This window comes from Alosa alosa, chromosome 19, assembly GCF_017589495.1.
Source record: "Alosa alosa isolate M-15738 ecotype Scorff River chromosome 19, AALO_Geno_1.1, whole genome shotgun sequence".
Taxonomy (NCBI): domain Eukaryota; kingdom Metazoa; phylum Chordata; class Actinopteri; order Clupeiformes; family Clupeidae; genus Alosa; species Alosa alosa.
This window is the reverse complement of record NC_063207.1, coordinates 6,810,358-6,832,285: the sequence shown is the minus strand read 5'-3', so window position 1 is coordinate 6,832,285 and position 21,928 is coordinate 6,810,358. Positions and strand designations below refer to the sequence as shown.

Here is a 21,928-nt window from a genome sequence, read left to right as displayed (position 1 = left end):
AAAGTTTACACTAGCATTTGTAAATTGAGTATCAAACTGTGCTCATAGACAATAGTTATAAGAGGTTTACCTGAGCCAATACAATGATTTTCATTACAGAAACAGGTCTGGTTTTAATGCAGTGACATCTGATGTCCAAAAGACCACAGCCATCCAATGTTGCTTTTCAGCTCTGTCCCTTGTTTGCAAAGATTTCTCTGGATTCTCTGAATGTTTGAATGCTGTTTGTACACCCATCACACGGTGAAGGCAAAACCACTTGAATACTGCGCTGTTTCACCTGTCTCAGGTGAAATGTCACCAGATTAAGATTCTGATACCACCCTAACCACATCCTGGATACCGTCCCCTAGCAACATCCTGGATACCATGTTAACCACATCCTGAATGTGGCTAGGATGGTATCAGAATATTAAACTGGTTGACGGTCATATTAAAATTTAGAGTGGTCTCTTAATTTTGAATATGACCGTCAACTCATTTGAATGTGACTCAGCAACCGTAGGAAGACTTCAGAAAAAATCTGCAGTGGTCTCTTAATTTTTTCCAGAGCTGTATGTGTGTATATGTGTGTATATGTGTGTATATGTGTGTATGTATATGTGTGTATGTGTAACTATAAGTATATATACTCTTTTGATCCCGTGAGAGAAATTTGGTCTCTGCATTTATCCCAATCCGTGAATTAGTAAACACACTGCACACAGTGAACACACAGTGAAGCACACACTAATCCCTGCATCAACAGCGGCGCTCGGGGAGCAGTGAGGGGTTAGGTGCCTTGCTCAAGGGCATTTCAGCCGTGCCTACTGGTCAGGGTTCGAACCGGCAACCCTCCGGTTACAAGTCTGAAGCGCTAACCAGTAGGCCACGGCTGCCCCACAGCTGTGTGTGTATGTATATGTGTGTATGTTTGTGTATATGTGTGTGTGTGTGTGTTTGAGTGTGTATGTGAGTGGATGTGTGTATATGTGTGTATGTGAGTAAATGTGTGTGTATATGTATGTATGTGAATAGTTGTGAAGAATCCTGTGTTTTAAACAAGTCGGTGGTAACAGTAACTGTAGCCTGGTTGGGACCATGTTACCCATCATCCCCCCAGAGGCGATCCTCACCCTGCTTGAAGGGGAAATTGTCCATCATCTGCAGGCCCCCCACCACCAGCAGGTCTGGATGGAAGTCCTTCAGCTGCTTCTCAAACTCCTCCATGGAGTCCAGGTAGGGGTTGTGGTCATCACTGTGGACTATATACCTGCAGGTGACACACGTGCCAACGATGCATTAATTATTACCTCTGAAGGACATGTATGAAGGGTGTCAGTGGACAAAGTGGACAGCAGTCACATGACATGATCCTAAGGGATAACGCCTGCCGAGGTCTCCATATTCGCCTTATTCAGCCCCGCCCATTTTTTAAAATTCCACGTTGTCTTTAAACTTCCGGTCGGCTAGCTACGTCTAGTTAGCTTCATTGGGATAACACGGCAGAAGAGGATAGAGAGGCTAACTTGGGAGGAAAACGACAAATGCCATCAGGAGGTCAGACTGCAATATTGTACCATGCCCAAGGCTATTCAGCCCCACGGGTGGGTAGGCGATATCTTGGCAGTGGCCGCTGTATCGTATGGAGAAACTCGCAAATCCTTATCTGTTTAGTAACTATGGTAACTAGTTTAGAAAGTCATTACAGAACAGCCGCTCCAAAGTCAGTGTTTTCCTAACTTCAGATAGGAAAGGTGTATAACAGAAATGTCTTAGGTCACCAAAATTATAAAAAAACGTTCCTAACTTTAGGATGACCCATAACATATGATGCCAGTCATCTTGATAGAGCTCTAGCTATCTCACTGAATCGCAATGGATGTACTGCTCAATCGGAAGTTCGGAGACAATGTGGGCAAAGCTAGCGCCCCCCATGTTTGCACGCGGAATAAGGTGAATATGGAATTAATGGACAAGGCAGAGGCAAAAAACTCCACAAGTTTACCCCATCGAGTCCCTTCATTTTGTATACTTGGACACTTCCATGGCCGTTTTCCCACTTATATAATATATATAAATGAATAGCCCACTACCAGCCAATCAGAAAAGAGTATTGTCCGGGGGATAAATTCAAATAAAAACAGTATTTCTTTACAGTCTCCAGAGACTCTGCCCAGACTGACCTGTTGGCTCTTCTTGAGGTGTAGGGTCCCCAGTTGGCGCCAGAGGGATACTCCATGATCAGGTGAATGTCCGGCTCTTCCACGGCACTGCCTGCCACTGAACAGGCCGAGGGTCACAGAGAGAGAGAGAGAGAGAGAGAGAGAGAGACAGACAGAGACAGACAGAGACAGACAGACAGACAGACAGACAGAAAGAAAGAGAGAGAGAGAGAGAGATAGAGAAAGAGAGTTTGAGTTAGGGGACAAGGTCTGACACAGATGTACACTGATGCTTATGGATTTTTTTTTTACAATGATGTTGCGATCACAAGTGGTCAGCCGAGACACATCGCTGTTTACACATGCATATCAGAGACGTCGCTGATCACTTGTGTTTAGTAATCTGTTATTGCCAACGTCACAGTCATTAGAACTCCCATTGTCCGGGACGCATCAGAATGCCTTCGTGTTTACACTACAAAGATACGTTGTCAAATGCGTCTCTGACTATCTCAGCAAGTAGTTTGAGTGATCGGATCACAATGAGTCTCAATGACTTGTATTTAGAACTAACCACTTGTGATCTGATCACCCAAGGACAAGGTACATTTTAAAAACAAATGTATATAGGGTCTATGAGTCAGTCAACAGCAAACAAGGCTGTCATGTTAGCCTCTAGCAGTGAAGGAGATACCACAGAGGCCTCATGATCAGCAAAGCCTTATGGGCACACGTGGCCAAAAGTCTGACTCCAACAAAGACATGTTTTTGTGTGTTACTGAGGGGGTGAGCTTAGAAGAACTTCCTTTTCAGCACTTCCCCTTCATCAGCATGTTTTAAAACACACATGACCTCTCACACTCTTTCACATACACACACACACACTGATGAGGTCATCGCTTTACCTGTGATGTGTTCTGGGAGCACGTCGTTGAAGTCCGTGCTGAAGCTGCCGCCTAGCAACACGTCGCAACCCTCGATCGCCATCCTGCCCGCCATCACCGGTGCGTTGCCTCCCACGGCCCACCGGTTGCCTGGCAACTCGCGAGAGGCCTCGACGAGCTGACTGAAGAGGGTTTCATTCATCACGTATCTCCTGTGGAAGCACAGAGACAGGAGGGAGAGAGAGGGGGAGGAAGAGAAGGAGAGGGAGAGAAAGAGAGAGAAAGAGAGAGAAGAGGCAGAGAGAGAGAGAGAGAGAGAGAGAGAGAGAGAGAGAGAGAAAGCGAGGGAAAGGGAAAGGCATACAGAGAGGGAGAGAGAAGAGGGGAGAGGAAGAGAAGGAGAAGGAGAGAAAGAGAGAGAAAGAGAGAAGAGGCAGAGAGAGAGAGAGAGAAAGCGAGGGAAAGGGAAAGGCATAGAGAGAGGGAGAGAGAAGAGAGGGAAGGGGTGGGAGAGAGAAGAGGGAGGGAGAGAGAAGAGAGGGAAGGGGTGGGGAGAGAGAGAGAGAGAGAAGAGAGGGAAGGGGTGGGGAGAGAGAGAGAGAGAAGAGGGAAGGGGTGGGAGAGAGAAGAGGGAGGGAGGGAGAGAGAAGAGAGGGAAGGGGTGGGGAGAGAGAGAGAGAGAAGAGAGGGAAGGGGTGGAAGAGAGAGATAGAAGAGAGGGAGAGGGTGAGAGAGAGAGAGAGAGAGAGAGAGAGAGAGAGACAGACAGAGAGAGAGGAGACAGGAGAGCCACAGGAGTGTTACTCACACTTCACTTCTCTCGGTCTCTCTACTCAGCGCATCTCTCGGTCTCTCTACTCAGCTCAGAGTTGAGGACGAGGTCAACTGCGAGCAGCTAAACTTAGAGCGCACACCGTTACAAACATCGCACCTACTTGGAAATACATTGATACACAGACACCCTTAGCATCTCTGATATAACAACTGATGTGTCTGTTTATCCTAGTGAAGGAAAGTGTCTAGTACACACAGAAAACTAGTCAAACCCCACTTAGACTTGCCCATTGTTTCTTGGTGTGTTATGCCCCCAATGTTGTCTTCAAGGCAGCGCTGCCTGGAAGGCGCTAGGGTTAGGCATGGGTTAAGGTTGGGGTTAAGTTTAGGATTAGGTGACTTTAAGTAGACGGTGGCAGCGCTGCCTGGAAGACGACGTTGGGGGACTTAAAACACCATTGAGCTTCAGAGTTGTTTACAGCCAAGTCTGCTGTAGACAGTTTTGCCCAGATACACACCAGCCTGTTGCTTACATGCAACAAGTCAATCCCCAAACACTTGAGCTGGACGCTGGTATGGGTTTCTTTGGATCACGTGTCACCAGGTGTTTTGGACTAGGCTGGGACAGCCCATCTCAAAATACTCAGCCCAGCTCATTGATTTTAAAATGGCTGACGCTGCGGATTTCTGATGACACAGGATCTCCTTTTACAGAAGCGATCATCTCAGCAGCTATGAAAATATGCAGGTTCACATGGCCTTAAAGGATGGAAATAACTTCTCTTGAATACATCCGTATCTTTCAGAGAAACCTCAGGCACACCAAAGCTACAGACTGATTAGCAAAGCGCTGGATGTCAGTTAGGTCATCTGACTGTAACCTGACTCAAGATCCCTTTGCATCCAGACCTATAGAGAGAGATGTTTGAACAGTGAGGAGGCAGTTAAAATAAACATGCTTGTGAAGGGAAAAGATCCTCGGGCCTCTCGGCTGCTGGGGTTAAACTGTAACCCCTGGGTGTTGGAGTCGATCGGGCTCTTCAGCACCAGTGGCTGAACTCATGCCAAACCGCTCTTTAGCCACTGCACTAACACGTTATGTCCCCTCTCCAGCTTGTAAAAACACGGGACACACTATCTGGTGCATGCCTCTCCCACCGCTGCAGAATTCCAGACCTGTTCTGTTGCCCACAAACACAATCTAGAATTCTAGCGTCTCTCTCTCTGGTGTTCTGAGCTGACTGGGAGGAAGAGGATTAAGATCAGTAGGTTAATTAAGTAATGTTCTAGAACTTTTCTGTTTCCAATTGACACAATCTCCTTAAAGTTCTTCAGGAACTTCCTGCTCTCTCTCTCTCTCTCTCTCTCTCTCTCATGACCACTCACTCTGAAGCTGCCCCCGGGGCGAAGAAGTAGCCGAAACTCTGGGCCAGCTGCTCCGCATTCTCGATGTAGTCGTGATGCAGGGGCTGGTCAGTGGGCGGCAGGCCAATCTTGTTCAGCAGTGCCACGCTGTCCACAATGATGTCCACACAACCCCCAAAACCTGACAGACAGGAGACAAACAGGGAATGAGGCCATGGAATCTCACACCTGAGGATTTCAAAATTCCCTTCTCTGTCTCAGCCACCTTTTTCTCAACCTATTTCTGATGGGAGGTCAATATAGGTCAGTAGTAAAGGTAATTATAGACCATGGGAGGATGTTAAATACCACATTGTGCAGAGATGGGGCCGTTGTAGATGTTACTGGCCATGGAAATGAGCTGACGTCCTGATAACTGCTGCAACATGAGGTGCTATGGATGGAGTTTTATCTAGGAGTGAGGTGGAACCCTCTTCTCGCATGACTTAATCTTTGAACCCAGGCTATAATGTCACGCTGACACAGCATAAAATATCAGACCAGTTCTTTTGAGATGAATGGTGTGCAACTCTTTTGTTAGGCTACCTTGGTCATGATTCATGCACTATTTCACTGGCTAAGTAGTATTAGTAAGTTGTAGTAATAGTAAGTTGTAGTATAGTAGTAATACATAGTAAGTTGTCGATGTGAACAGCCAAAGTGCCCTAAGAAAATAGCAAGAGAACCTAACATTGTCGTACCTGGATAGCCAACCAAGGAATGATAGAAATGTCTTACCTATGGCAACCTTCGGTCTCGCGACATTATTCACTCCCACTTTGCTTTCTGCACGAAGCAGTGATGACAAAACGACATCAAGTCTTTCGTCTAACCCCGGACCATGAAAGGGAGATCTAAACCAGTATGCTAGGAGAACCACCAAGAGAGACGTGATGGTTCCATATTTCATGAATGAGGACCCGGTCGCCATTGCCAAATAGTCTACGAGACTGAGCTCACTAAACGATCAAGCTGACGTTAACTCTATCATCAAGTAGGGTGGCACTGGAAAAAAAAACGACCTAGCGAGGCTAATTCTCCACTAGCTAATAGCTGGCTAATAGGGATGAAACTCCCCGATAAAACAACACCCACACAGACCGAACCGAACACACACGACGCGCCGCAAGTTGCAACAAATAAGCATAAGTGGATTGGCGGAAGGGGGAGTGGCAACAAAGCGGAAGTGAAATTGTGCCAGATTTAGGATTTTAAACTCAGCAAGGTAAATTCTACAATATTATTACAGATGGCAGGATTGCGCGTTAGCTGCATAGTTATCCTATCTAGCATACGCGGATGAGTCCATCAGGTATATAAATAAAGAGTTAAAAAGTCGGCGTTATTGTCTTGTTTGAAAAGGCAAGGCGAATGGAAAGTAAGCTCACTAATGCCCCCTTGCGACAAGTGTTATATGGTAGTCACAAAGAGAAACAATTCTTTTGTCTGCAGCAGAAAACTAAAAAACAAAGTATCTGTAACCCTTCACTAGCTCCACTAATCATGGGATGGAATACATTATTTAGAAACCCACACAATGAGAACATATTGCATTATACTGTGTCATTACTGTGTCTAGTATAAGACTGAGAAGATACAACATGTTAGAACAAGTGTGAGCTATACTAACAAGCTCAATCAGACCACTCAGTAGGTTGGCTGAATTCCCCCTTAGGACAGTGAAATGATGAGGAAAGTTGGCTGATATCTCTGGGATGAATGTGGTGGGAAGTATTGTTCAGTGCACACAAATGTGACACATTCTGGGGTCCAAAACAGAATACAGTCATTCGGCCTACACACACACACAAATCCTTGTTTCTTTCTAGTTTGGCACTTACATCTTATATTGAGAAAAACATTGTTATCTTACTTTCAGTGCTTTTTGTTGTTGATGTTACTCCGAATAAAAGTGTTCTGAACGACTAACTGTCCATTCATACATAAACACACACACACACAGGTATATATATATAGTCTATGTATATAAGTGTATATATAAGTGACCACTCTGACTACATGTGCATCATCATGCAAATACCATTGACTGGAATGAAGCAAAAGATCTATGACTACATAGAGAATTTGAGGCTCATAATTGCCACTTTATTATAATTTCAAAAAAGACATAATTTCTTTACTCGTGAAGAGTAAGTGGAACCGGAATAAATAAACTATTTGGTCAGTGTTTTTTTTTTCTTTTGAGTTTTAAGTCTTAAAATAGCAAAATACAAAACATAGCAAGGTATAAAAAAAGAAAGAAACAAACAAATAAAGTCTATCTTACAAAATGTTAACATTATCCGAGAACAATACACATCACCTGACCAAATACTTGTACACTAACAAACACTATGACAAGCAAGCGCCACTTCAAACCAACTGCAAACTAGTTTCTTCTTACAGTGCATGCCATTGTTAACCACATAATTTTGTTACTTTGTATAAAACACTCGGATTCTATATATATATATGGTATATCTGCAATAAAATTTGCTTTGAAAAGCAATTTTCATCTTAAATAATAAAATAAATGGTTGGTCTTGCATCAGACGACTTTGTGAATATAACCACTCACAAAGAGAGTCAACAAATACTGTATTATGACTCCATAAGAATGAAGAAAATTTCACAATATTAACAGAAGAAAATGGTCTATACTGTAACAAATCTAAAACAATAGTGTAATTCAAATATGAAATGTAAATCACAAACACATCACTTTTCTACTAACCTAATCAGTTGTACTATAGTTATAATTTATACTTAATGCACAAACAATGGGAAATAAAAATATGGCATAATAACTTACTAGTAACAACATTATATGTGCCTTTGTTATGAACGGAGGGGTGTATTATCTTCCTCTCCTTACCATGGGTCTGGAGGATTGTAAGAGAACATGAACTGTTTACATTGATTACAATGAATGTGCTTCTGTGGTCTTCGCTGATGATTCAGGTTGTTGTTATTTCAGTGCAAACGTCAACCTCCACTGACCTGGTCAAATCCAACTACCAATGCTTAAATTCAGACTCCATCTCTTAACTCGAACACATTGTGGTCTATTCCGTCCTATTGTGCATGTCATGCTAAAACACAGTGTGGCCGATAAAACCATGTAAACATTTCAGAGGGGGTGTCAGAACATGATTGCGCAAACACACCTACACACCCAAAACCAGTCTAATGTTTGCAAAAAAAAAAGTACTGATGCAAGTCGATGACATTTGACATGATAAAAAAATAAAAGCATACAAGAAAAAAAAAAAACTACGATCCTCACTGGCATACCCAGAGTGTCCTGCCAGCGGAGAGAAACCAAAGACCCACGACAATGTCTATAATGACAGCAAGGACTAAAGGACTGGAACCATCAATATTTACACTCCTAAAACCTGGGCAATATATGCCTCAATTTAATACCTTGGTAAATCCTAAATGACTACTGCAACAACTAACTTCAAAGCTTACTGTATCTGTTAATTTGTGAACAAACAAGTGTTGCTATTTTTAATATATATGTATACTCCAATCAAAAATAGGCAAAGCCATGACGTTATCATTTTCACACCACATGTATCTTTGACTGCTCTGATTGAAATATCTTACACTTTTAATTATTGATATCTACAAATATGGACATTGACCATTTAGTGTTGTTATAACTTCTTTTTTTTTTTTTTAAGTGGCTTAAACTTTTTTTTTAGAACAGTGGCTATTGGACCTATTGCTAGTGAAAACTCTATTTAACCAGCATTAGGTTTAAAAACCTGAAATTTCATTAAAACTTAAAAAAAGATTATTATGTAGATTCTCAGGATTCTACAACTTATTTCCTGATAAATGAGCTGGTTAAACATAGTTTTTTCTGGCATCTGCTTCAATAGTCACTGTTGTTTTTAAACAATTTTCAGGCCAATTCAACATCTTTAGGCATTAGTATTCAACCAGTATTATATTGTATACGGTTGCAAGCGAGCCTGCAGATACAAATACTCAAAGCTGCTTCATGCTCCTAGAATGAGTTCTGTTTCCTACTGATAATAATGGACTCATGACGATGTATACAACAAACGAAAAACTTAAAACCTTACTGATATCTGTAGTAAAAAGTACATTTACAAGTAGAAAGCAGAGCCCTGAAAGCTTCAAAAACCATCCCACCCTGATTTTAACGCTGACGCTTCTCCAAGCTGTGAAACAGGTGGCCAAAACAAAAACAAATTTTGTAGTATATTACGAAAATGAAAATAAAAACGTTAAAGAAATAAAAAGAACCTAGGACAACAGGTGACTCAGAGAGATATTGGTCCCCTCTGGTGACATACCCTCAGCTGTGGAATGTCTTGAGTGTCTTCAAAAAGCAACAAAAACAGAACCGAACCAACACTGAGGTGATCAAAGCGGACATGTTCTACAGACGGAGGCCCTTAGCGCTTGACAGGAGGATGGAGTGATGTTGTTTTCTCTCCTTCACTCTCTATCTTTCACTCTCTCTGTGTGGTCTTTAGTAGTATCCTGGGTGGTACTGCTGGCTCCACGGTTTCTGGTTCCAGAACTATAGACAGACGAACAGGAACAGGAGAGAGCTGATTAAAGAAGGGAACTTGCACACCTACATTCAATTCCAATCAATACTTTAGGACATTTTTGACAAAGTGAAACTTTAAAGTGATAGATAGATTTCAATATTCATGTAGACATATATATTGTACATTTATGCACACTTTGTTTTAATTAGCATGATCATAGCCCGTTCTTTCTGAGATGTAGATATGTCCAGGGCTATCAATAAAGAGGTAAGATTCCCTCAGTGCGCCCCAAGTGGCATCTCTGCAAATTACGCTTTAAAGAGAGCACCAACGACTTAACACAATGACATGCCGTGCCACTCATGCGGACATCACTGACTGCAGAGCGAATGCTTTGGAGTGAACTGGGCCATTCAGGATCAGCTTTGGTGTTTAAGGGCTATGGACATCGTCTGAAATATCTGCACCCACAAGACTTCAGTGGATGGTTTAAAAAAAAATCGTAACCACAGCAGCAGTTGATTACAGAAAAAAGGTATCATAATAACAGAGACATTTCAGGAGGGGTAAAGACCTCTGAAGTTCGCCTACAAACATGACCCAATGCTGCCATCTTTACCCATATAAGGAGATCCGGATCTCTTTCTGGATCTCCTTATATGGGCAAAGATGGCAGCTTTTTGGGGAGGCGAACTTCAGAGGTCTATTGGGGAACGGTCACAGGCCAGTGTGTATGGCTCGATGGTGTTTTATGCCCCCCAACGTCATCTTCCAGGCAGCGCTGCCACCGCTGACTTAAAGGCACCTAATCCTAAACCTAACCCCAACCCTAACCCTAACCTTAACCCATGCCTAGTCCAGTTCAGTCCTTACCCCCTGCTGCCAGCTCTGGTTGAAAGCCTGGGCCTTGTTCATGCCAAAGTTGCCGTTCTTGAAACCCCGGTTGTTGCCTCCTCGTCCGCGGAATTTCTGTAGAGATTATAAGAGATGCAACCCAAACAGATTCTGGAGTGGTTCCTCTAGCTCTGACTGGTGAGTCTGGCTATGCTACCTCCCGAAGAGCGCTTCAAATAAGCATTTAGGAACAGAACAAAAATAATCTAATTCAGTTGCAACAGTTGCCATCTCTATGATACCTTTTTATGTAGGCTACTTTGAGGACTACTCACTGGAGTACCTGTAATACAAATAATTATAAATACACAAATAATAACAATGCAAATAATACAAATAACTACAAATAATCAAAATATCAAAGTTATTTTGAGACCTTCTACATAAAGTAAATAATAATTCAAGTCAATTCAACTGAATCCTTATTTCAGACCCACAAAAAGCCCCATAGCATAGAAAACAGAATAGATAATATCATCTTGTAAAAAAAAAAAAGTGATGAAAGTGAATCATGATGGAAGCGGGTATGATAGTTCGTCAACCAATCAAATCCATCAATCAATCAATCAATCCATCAATCAATCCATCAATCAATCAATCAATCAATCCATCAATCAAATCCATCAATCAATCAATCAATCAGGTGAGTTTAATTGGTTATTTTACCTGGTTAAAGTTGCCTCTGTTGCCTCCGCCGCGGTTTCCCATGTTACCCCTGTGCATGGCGCCTCCGCGGTTGCCCATGTTCCCCATGTTGCCCCTGCCAGGGCCCCCCCGGGGTGCCCCGCCCCTGTTGGGCATGCCGCCGCCCCGGTTGTTGAAGCCCCCGCGGTTGGGGAAGCCCCCTCGGAAGGCAGGGGGGGGCAGGAAGCCTCGAGGTGGCCGGTTGAAACCGCCACGGGGACCCGGCGCTGGGGAATCACAACAAACACACGTGAACAACACACACACACACGCACACACGCACACACACACACACACACACGCACACAACATGTAAAAAAGTCTGCATCAGCTGCAATCACGGCACACAGGTAAAATGCACTAGCCTAGAACTCTAGTGGGCTAGGGCTAGTCTAGCAACTCTCCACTGGCTTGTGAGCTCGAAAAATTAAACTTCTATCAGGCCAATCAAATCGTGTATAGAGTCGTTAGGTGGGCTTAACATAATGATTGCTGTCAGAGTTGCAACGGTTTGGCTTGAATTCCCTACTTGAAAACAAATCAGATGGATTTTGCTGTTGGCGAACAGTGTTACACGTGTAACAGTGTTAAGCTTTTATTAAGTTGGCAAAAGTTTGAACTAGCCAACTAGCTTCGCTGGTGGGAAACGCATGGAACTCATAGCGCTGTCCTATTGCGTGCAGAGGGAATTTGAAAGACAACCGATTATCCCGCCCCTCGGACTGAGCACTGCGAACGGTGAGTGCCCAGACCCTACATTTTAATGTGGGTCTGGCTCGTCAGGCTAAAAATGCACATGTTCTGCAACTATACTCCATTTAACGTCTGTGTGTGTGTGTGTGTCAAAACACTAATAGCACAACAATTTTATCTGACGGGATTTGGTACAGGACTTGATGTTGGTTAAAGTATGTTTTCCATCAATATTATGTTGTGGAAGTGGGAGTGTAAGATGGGACGCGTATGCATGCACACATACACACACAAAGACGCACAAACAGACACACACCTCCTCTGAAGTTGCCTCTGTTCTGGAAGCCCCCTCGTCCTCCTCGCTGCCCCTGCCCTCCTCCGCCCCTGCTGAACTGGTTCTTGCCCCCCCTGCTCCTGTTGCCCCCTCTCTTGGGCGGCGCTCCCCCCTGGTTGGGTTTCTTCTCCGGGGGCAGCGAGGTCTTGCTCTCCTCCTTGTACTGCTCCAGCAGCTTGGTGGCCTCGTCCTTCTGCAGCTCTACGTAGCTCACCCCAGTGAAGTAGTCACCCTCCTCAGGCAGGGTGTAGATGCCTGCGGAGGAACACACACACCCTTCAGTTTTTACTGTTACTACTAACTGTCACATTTAGTTATTACTGTTACTACGGTTACTACGGTAACTGTCACTACTGTTACTACCAAGTCTAATCATATCTGTGTCCCCCTGTGTTTACCCTTCAGTTATTACTGTTACTACGGTTACTACGGTAACTGTCACTACTGTTACTACCAAGTCTAATCATATCTGTGTCCCCCTGTGTTTACCCTTCAGTTATTACTGTTACTACGGTTACTACTGTAACTGTCACTACTGTTACTACCAAGTCTAATCATATCTGTGTCCCCCTGTGTTTACCCTTCCGTTATTACTGTTACTACGGTTACTACTGTAACTGTTAGTGTGTAATCCTCTCCGTGTTCCCACACTCACCCTTCATCTTCAGGACAGCGTGCTCAGGGACGTCTTTCCCGTCTGTCTCAGCCTTCTTCTGTGTCCTCAGCTTGTAGTCGTCGTCCGAGGGGCAGACCACCACGGCCTTGCGCTGGAAGCCGGCGAACAGACACATTTTCCTCCGCTGGGCCGGAGCTGAGACGTTGGTCTGCGGACGGGGAAGGAGAGAGAGAGACAGGGAGAGAGAGAGAGAGTGGTAGGGAGAGAGAGAGAGTGAGGGAGGGAGAGAGAGATGGAGAACAAAATAGCTGCTTCATTTATCTGCACTGAGCTGAGACAGAGTTGCATGCAGACGTCCCACTCTCATCAGAGGGATAAGGAGGATGTTCTGTACATATCGTCTGATTTGCAGATCAGAGGAATTATCCTTCCATCTCTGAATAGTCTAAAGAGAGATAATAACTCCTCAGCAAGCAGGGAAGTACTGGGCAGTTAAACAGGACGCAGCAAATGTGCAGGGGGACTTATCTGTGCTTATCAACGGTTTATATTTTCTCTGTCTTTATTATTTATATAATGTATTATTATTTTTTATATATAATTATTTGAATAAAGAACGATCTTAAATCTCAATACAGCTATGAGAGTTCTGGAAATATTATGTGATTTAGAGTGCATATATATTGACATTTATTTCAACATTTCATAATGAATGATTTTACAAATAAACAAATTAAAGTGTTAACCAAAACACTGTTTTTTTCTCAGATCACTGGTCCAAACTATCACAACTGATGTTTCTGTGTTCAGTCTGCCCTGGACTGTACCTGGTCCAGGATGTAGTTCCTCTTTTTGCGGGCGGCAATCTCGATGAACTTCCCCAGGAAGAGCGGGGCTCGCTGAGAGATGGCGGTCAGTTTTGTCACGTCCTTCATCTGACGCTTCAGGCTGGCAATCTGGGATCCGGATTAGCACAGATTAGGACGAGGTTGCCGGGGATGGCCGGGCTTAGCACATGGGGCGTGACCCCGTGACTCTGCTAGCACCTCGCTGCACCGCACAAATCCACACACCCACACATACACACTCACACACAGACACACACACACGCACACTGCACACGCACGCGCACACAGGCACCTACACACACACACACACACACAAGCACAAACACGCACATGCACAAACACACACATGCGTGCACAAGCGCACACACTACGCCCTCAGCATTCCGCTGCACTGTCTGCACACTACATCCCACACTATACACTAAACCCTCTGGCTAGATTAGCAGGATCAGCGAGGAGACCGTGCTGTGCCACTAACATACCAAAATTACATCTGTGCTCATGAGGTAAATGTAATGTAATGTAATGTAATGAGGTGGTGTTTAAAGTAAACATAATGTGGATAATGTTGTCATTCCTTCCCAGTAAAACTGTGACCTGCAATGATTTCATGTCAAAGACATGTAGCAGTGATGTGGATCTGACCCAGATACAGTGGAACCATGCTATGATTGATCAGAGCCAGATTCACCGAGATGTAATCCAGATTAATTTCAGATCAATCCAGATTTGCCCGTCTCTTAATGGACTGAGGAGCACTAGAGTATGACAGCTCTGAGGAGAAGAGAGGAGAAGAGGTTTGCTTGCTTACCATCATCTTCTCCAGGATGGTGTTGGTTCCCAGGATGTTGTACTTCCCAGGGTTCTCCTTGGTGTGTTTGGTGACCCACGAGGTCTTGCCCGCGCCCGGAAGTCCCACCATGACAATGACCTGCATAAAACGTCCACAGTCATTCAGATCATCAGAGTACCAACACCTTACTCTTCCCCAGCCTGTCTCACTCTGTGGACGATGAAGAGAGTAAATGTGAGTGTGTCCGCTCTTGAGCAAATCTTACACACAGAACGGAGCAGCTGTCTCTAATTCACACCACTTTACAACGCCATTTGACTCCCTACACAAACAGCCAGCAGGGCCCCAGGCACAGTCTCCAGGTACAGTTAAGAACACCGTTCAACAAAGTTATTGTGTGCACATCCCAGGCAGGTGCAGGACAAAAAATCCTACTCAAGAGAAAAAATATATTATGTCCACAACACTGCATTTTGCAGCAGGATCGAAACGTTGCCTTTGTACATTAATTATATGGGAGTCTAAAGCAGTGTTGCGGACATTACTGTATATATTTTTTCACAGTTAAGAACACCACCACACCCTTCAGCGGCAGCTGTGACGTGTGACTGACAAACGCACTAAAGGCGTGCAGGGACACATACACAGCCACATAAATCTCTATATGACACTCATTTCTGTGCCTCAAAATGTTTTCGTTTTTTTTGTAGAAGACACAACAAGCTGACCTCGCATTCCTCTTTGGTGTCGGGTCCTTTGGGGCCCCTGACGCGCTCCGTCACGGGGATCTGCTGCAGGAATGTGAAGCCGTCGGGCTTGGGGAAGAAGGGCGCCTCCTGCTGGCCGAAGTTGAACTCCACGGCGCAGTTGTGGCACAGGACGTGTGGGAACAGGGACTGATCGGCCAGGCTCTCCTTGCTGACCGTGAACGCCACGCCCAGGTCTTTACCGTTCTTGGAGAAAGAGAGCTCCACCTCTGCACCATCAAAGTTCTGTAGGGCACACACACACACACACACGCACATACACACGCACGCACGCACGCACACACACAAACACGCACGCACGCACGCACGCACGCACGCACGCACACATGCACACACACACACACACACACACACACACACACACACACACACACACACACACAGATCAGTTGTTGTATTGCTTACTAAACCTAGGCTAGATTGGCTAGAGATGAAAAGGCTTTCTAAATCTCCACTGTCATACTCACGATGAAGCATCCGACTACATCATTTTCATCAAACGACTCTCCATAGTCCTCCGTCTTGCAGTTTGTGGTCTTCTTGCCCTTTGTAGAAAAGGCATAAGAGTGCTCCTCTTCACCTGCAGGGGGAGAAAACTGCACTTAGAACCCAAGGCACATCAAACATCACATCTTTTAGAACCAAAATGTAAATACAGACAAGAAAAGCGTCGAGTCCCATTCCTGCTCTCTGCTGTAAAAAATCGGGCCCTCCAGAAAGAAAAAAAAAACACTATAAGAAGGTATACTACTACAGTAATGACTAGGGGTGTTAATTATTTCTTGGTATTTACACTTATATCTTGAGTCATGATTGGTAGCGTTTGACAGCGAAGTTCCTTAAGAACTGAGCCTAGAACAGCCATTCTCAAAGTGGGGAATAGAGACATGGCAGATGGGACTCCATAAACAGAAGAAAAGTATTTAATGTGTGTCTTTATTGACAATAAAACCATACACTCAAAACAACACAAACACACACAAACAAAGGGGTTGTTAATGTATCGCTGCTTTTTGTTTCTGAGCAAATATGCAAGTGACAAATAATAGGTCTATATATAATTTAATATAACATCAGATGAAGGGGATCTGGAGCGAAATGTAATGTGGAACCATAGCACGAAAATAATGTTTTAACATGGTTACCATTTCATTGGTGCCTAAGCATCTAAAGAAGAGGTTTGTGAGTTATAAAGAAGAGGTTCTTGAGCTCCTACAGAAGAGGTTTGTGAGTTATAAAGAAGAGGTTCTAGAGCTCCTACAGAAGAGGTTTGTGAGTTATAAAGAAGAGGTTCTAGAGCTCCTACAGAAGAGGTTCTTTGGGCTAAAACCCTGTTCCTTACCCAGAAGCAGAGTACCGCTGGGCAGAGACCATCCCACCAGAACCTCGTGGATCTCGATGCCCTTGCTGGAAATGTGTTTCACCGGGATCTTCTCAATAATCTAAGGACAGGAAATCAGCCGATGAGAAGTGTTTGAAAAAAACAGGATGGCATGCAGTTTCAGGGCTTAAGTTATAACAATGTCATAACCCAGTAAAATAGATAAAAATGGAAACACAGTCAAACTTAATTTGGGTGATCTACTTTCTCAAAATGACATACAGATGAAACAGTATGGCCTCTGTAACAGATATACACAAACAGACACACCTAGATTCATAAATATGTAGATGGACTCACACACACAGACAGACAGAGAAAGAGAGAGAAAGAGAAAGAGAGAGAGCGAGAGAAAGAAAGAAAGAGAGATAGAGAGAGAGATCACCTCACCTTCATCTCGAAGCAGGCCTTCCCTTTGGCCAGCCCATAGGAAGCGCGACCCCCGGCCCACAGGTAGGCGAAGCTCTCCATGGTGAGGGAGGAGGCGCTGTAGCGATCCCGTGACACCTTGAAGTGCAGGTCACTGTTGTCTGCAACGCACAAACCAGGTCATTACAAATAATAAAGCATGTCATCTCTGGGGATTAAAATATACAGTGCATTAGCACCACACAGATACAGTACATCCCCATGAGCTACAACAGAACATTCCCATGAGATTAATTAGTTGCATTAGTATGTTTAAGATTATTCAGCTGTATTTCAAATATCTGTCTGATTTATGTGCTGACAAAGGCACAAGAATGTGAAATGTAAGCACACAATTTCAGAAACAACTGGGTGTCTTCTTATTACAAATTACAAATCTAAAGACAGTGTCATGATCAGAACAAATTAACGTCAATGTCAGAAGAAAACCCAAAACTTGAGAGCTGATTAGGTGAGCTCAACATAATGAAGGCACCCTTTAAGGTATTTTCTTCTTAAAGAGATGGGAGGTAAACAGCCATGTGAAGTGGTGGAATTTAATGAGCTGTTTCCTCGTTCTCTCACACCTCCTCAGGGAGATCTGGCTGTTTAAATGCAGGCAGCAAACAGACTTTATATGGAACTAGCCCATTTACTCTGTCCTGCACCACAACAACTGTTTTTACATTTGACATATTTACTGATTTATTTGATTTATAATAAATCAGAAACGTGCTTTATTGCCAAGTATGTTGCAATCCCTTGAGTGTGTCAACATACTTGGCAATGAATTCTGATTCTGTTAACAGGTCAGGACAGGACAGGACTAAAGACATCACCTATCAATGCAGGAACAAACAATGGTCTGATTAAACATTGATTAAGGGCACCTCAGCGCATGCTTTAGAAATGAATAGCTAAATCTGTGGATTTGAAGGTGCTCACATGTGTCCAGACATACAGTGGTGTCATCAAACTCCTCATCCTCTTCCTCGAGAGGGGGCTGGGGGGACTTGGCTCTGTGAACAGAGAAAGGTATCAGATGGACCGTCCCAAACACCCGATTCTCTTCTCCACCTCACTGCCAGGCCCTCACAGAGGATCACTCGCCACGGAGCCTGACAGCACACACGCTCCCACGTCTTACTCAGGTAGCATCTCACTCAGACACACCTGGCCCACGACTGGCCCTGATCTGGCACCAGTTTGCCTCAACTGGGCTGGATCTGGGCCAGACAATTCGCAGCCTGTGTTTCTCTGTGGGCAGGTGGCTGTATTATTCATTGGTGGTGCATATGGGGTGTGATACCTGACATCCTATTTCAGTGTTACGTCATGCTGTCAGCTTTACTGGGTCCACTGGCGTACTACACAATGCCTGACCAAAACTTCAAAAATAAAGTGGATAATGCCAAGTCAAAACTCCAAAAAAAGGAGTGGATAATGAAGTCAAATTGGTATTAACAATATGCATATAGACTAGTCATTATTGTGTTGCTTATGTAATGTAACTGCAATGTAACTTAGGATATAGTTCAGGGAGTTGTCTGTGTCAGCAGCTGCTGAAGTGTGTTGAATGGTGCTTGGCTTTAAGACATTACCCATGTGGACTGATCTGTGGCACTGAAACCAAGTTGCTGCTTCTTCACTGCTTGACTGAAAAAGCACTAAAAGGTGTGCAAAAAATAACCCTTCATGTTATGGGTGCACAATGCTTGTGCAACCTACATGTTAAACAGCAGTTAAACTCATTAGAGTACAGAGGAAAGATGACATCATCGTGTTTTAAAACAATTTAGCACAGAATTTGATATTATATTTTGACATTTTCAGACGAGAAACTACATATTTAAAATTGCACTTTCACCAGCAAGTGAAACACTGTAACCAAAATGACAGAATAAAATGGAATGGAAGAATTAAGAACATTTTTAAAACATAGCATTGATATAAGAAGGAAAATAGGAAGAAAACTCATACAAGTCATTCATTCACAGATGTTGAAGTCCGGGCGTCCATGGTTGTATGTGACTACTACAACATATACACTTGCTTTCCCAACATGATACCAACTACTTAACCTAGTAGTACCGACTACATATCACGGAAAATTGTCGAAATACAGACTGTGAAGGAAATAAAATGCTTTGTATTGGCCACTAACACTATAACAAAGGCTATTTTAGCCGATGGTAAAATGTGTGTTTCTTTGCACTAGAGAGGCAAAATAACTGTACGGACAGTATTGGCTATTTTACTGCCAACACCAGTCCATTAAAAACCTTGAATGTGCAGTGATTTCTCAGGAGTACCTGAGGTCTTTCTGCACAAACCTTACCGGCTGTATTTGCTTTCTTCAATAAATTCAAAGTAGCCCCTTCCATGTTCTTCCCGGCGTCTCTTAACCCCCTTCTTATTCTTCTGTTCATCTCTCTTGTCTTTGTCCGCATCCCCTTTGGAAATAAAACAGAAGTAATGAGGCATGCCTCTGTGTTGGCCTTGCTGGACGGCCCACACTAGTCGACTCAGATGTACTGTACTGTACTGTACAGTGCAATCAGGTATGCATGAGTTACAATGCATGACTGGCATTTCATGGCGTCTTCTGTATAAGAATTGATTTACACTGCGGGGGTTTTCATGTCAGGAAAAGATTCGTTGGCTATGTGGGTCATGCCGGTCGGTTCTTTTCTGGGTAATCAGAAAGGGAATCTCAGTGACAACATCTCCATCAGAGGGAAATGGTACCCGCCAGCAAATACTGGCTTTGGTTTTTTACAACATTTCACATCAATGTGGGGCCAAGCAACACACATTTTCACATTACATTTCCTTGCTAAAGGAAAGGGAAGGGTTAACATTTATGGTATGCTTTACCGCTGCTTGCATTAGCCTACTTCAAAGGTAAAACGGGAACGTTAGAATAGATAACAAAATGGTGCTCACGGGAGTAGCGCAAGAACACGCAAACTGTAATCGCAATTTATGTTATTTAGGCTACAACAGAAACATGTTATATCTTGTTATGAAAGACTGCCTCGTTTGAATGCATTCTGCTAGGAACTGACTTCCTTGAGATGCCACTTCCCCTGTCGCCACGGCGAGGAGCCACTTTACTGGAATCTGTGTTCTCTACACCCATGGGTCTTCAGAGCGTTTCAGCACCCCCCGAGAGCCGCTTTGTCTACTTCGGCTAGCAAACTATCCTCATTTCAAAAGCGCAGGACCTCTATAACTACTTAATGCATAAACCCAGATCATCACAACTACTTACTGCTCAAACATTACAGCCTCGTAGCTTCATTCCCTTGCTCTACAGCCGCGGCATCCGCTTATGTCCAACATACAATACCACACAAATGATGTGACAGTCCGCTGGTCCACTGTCAAAGGAGGCTAAATAGCATTAGCTGCGTTAAGCATAGCTCGGCTAGTTGCATCTGCCTGGTCATTGTCTGAGACCAGCTACGAACGTTAGCTCATTCACTCAAATCATCTATATCCACCTTAGCTTGAGCGATACATCTATTCAAGACTCACTGACTATCCTGTAACGCTACTCATACATCTGATAATTTTGCTGACTGACAACCTCCAAACCCTTTCCATCGATGCTGAAGGGTTATCTGGTCAATGGGAGCTTACCATCCCCGGGCAGAGATCCCAACCCCGCGTCGTCATCATCGAATTTGTCCATCTCTTCATCATCCTCTTTGAGAAGAGCATCTTCGTCTTCGTCCGACTTATCCATTTCTACACCGGCATCCTCCTCCTCCTCCCCCATATCATCATCTTGCTGCTCGCCGACAACATCAGCAGAAAAATCAACGTTAGCGTCGCCCCCCTCTCCATCTTCCTCGTCGTCATCAGCCTCCATGCTCTCTCCGACCAGATCATCCTCCAAATCCTCGTCTCCCATTAAGTTCAGGCCACTTCCATCGTCGTCGTCAGCACCATTGGCTTCTCTCTCCGAAGGAACGAAACCGCCTCCGCCTTGGGCCTCTTGGTCCAGAGCGGCCTGCAGCCGGTCCATTAATTCGGCCTTCAGTCCCTTGTCGGACAGCTGCCTCTTTTTCAGCTCGTCCTTCAGCTCATTTACCTTCAGTTTCTTGACGTTTATAGAACTCATTGTGGAAGCTTGAGAAAATTCGACGTCTATGCAATGTCTCACGCAACCTGTAATTTAAAACAGCCTCGAAAAAAAGAAAAGAAATGACGAGGAAGCTGTCGAAAGGCGACAAGGTTGACAGTGTAGCCGCCTGGAATTTTCACTGCGCCAAGCCCCAACAGCCAGTACCGATGACCCACTACAACTGGCAGCAGTAGTCGTGGATGTGACAAATGAAGCTGTATTTAAACCTACCGTAAATATTCAAATAGCTGTGTGTGCGGGGCGGTGATCGTCATCACCGTATATTCTAAATAACGTGCCCTAATGATATTTCAGATTCCAGAGTTCTCGCGAGAGTACAATGGAATTGTCTCTACCAGACACTCTGGCAAAGAGCAATGATGCACGTTACTTTTTCCCCTTGCATTTCGGGGAACCAGCTAAACTGATGAAGACAGCGCTGCAACGTTGGAGGACAGTTCACATTTTCTAGTTTTACTTGTTTTTTTTGTTGTTTTGTTTGTTTCTGAGACCGCAGGCAGGGGTCAGGGGTGGGGATTGGGGTTTGTACTTCAAGTGTATGTAATGGGGGCAGTGGGAGGGTAGTGATGGGTCAATGGCGAGGAGGAGGGCGGAATAGAGGGTATGTTTTGTACAC

At 44.1% G+C, this 21,928-nt stretch overlaps 2 protein-coding genes across 2 annotated transcripts in view; both read right to left on the bottom strand.

The window, feature by feature from the left end:
• Nucleotides 1-6,370, bottom strand: part of adpgk2 (ADP-dependent glucokinase 2) — a 12,634-nt gene extending 6,264 nt beyond the window's left edge. The window contains exons 1-5 of the mRNA XM_048227794.1: nucleotides 5,945-6,370; nucleotides 5,189-5,348; nucleotides 3,050-3,240; nucleotides 2,166-2,262; nucleotides 1,116-1,252 (exon numbers count right to left, since the gene is read on the bottom strand). Coding sequence (XP_048083751.1) covers nucleotides 1,116-1,252; nucleotides 2,166-2,262; nucleotides 3,050-3,240; nucleotides 5,189-5,348; nucleotides 5,945-6,137 — 778 coding nt within the window. The 5' untranslated portion in view covers nucleotides 6,138-6,370. The remainder of the gene's footprint in view (nucleotides 1-1,115; nucleotides 1,253-2,165; nucleotides 2,263-3,049; nucleotides 3,241-5,188; nucleotides 5,349-5,944) is intronic.
• Nucleotides 6,371-7,287: 917 nt separating this feature from the next.
• Nucleotides 7,288-21,505, bottom strand: hnrnpua (heterogeneous nuclear ribonucleoprotein Ua). The gene is made up of 14 exons (XM_048227792.1): nucleotides 20,805-21,505; nucleotides 19,498-19,612; nucleotides 18,105-18,178; nucleotides 17,142-17,281; nucleotides 16,713-16,812; nucleotides 15,838-15,950; nucleotides 15,332-15,595; nucleotides 14,622-14,741; nucleotides 13,790-13,918; nucleotides 13,002-13,170; nucleotides 12,329-12,601; nucleotides 11,302-11,546; nucleotides 10,615-10,710; nucleotides 7,288-9,767 (listed from the first exon to the last, which is right to left on the bottom strand). Exons 1-14 carry the CDS (start codon nucleotides 21,286-21,288, stop codon nucleotides 9,717-9,719), a joined length of 2,373 nt encoding a protein of 790 aa, XP_048083749.1. The 5' UTR covers nucleotides 21,289-21,505; the 3' UTR covers nucleotides 7,288-9,716.
• Between the last annotated feature and the right edge of the window lie 423 nt (nucleotides 21,506-21,928).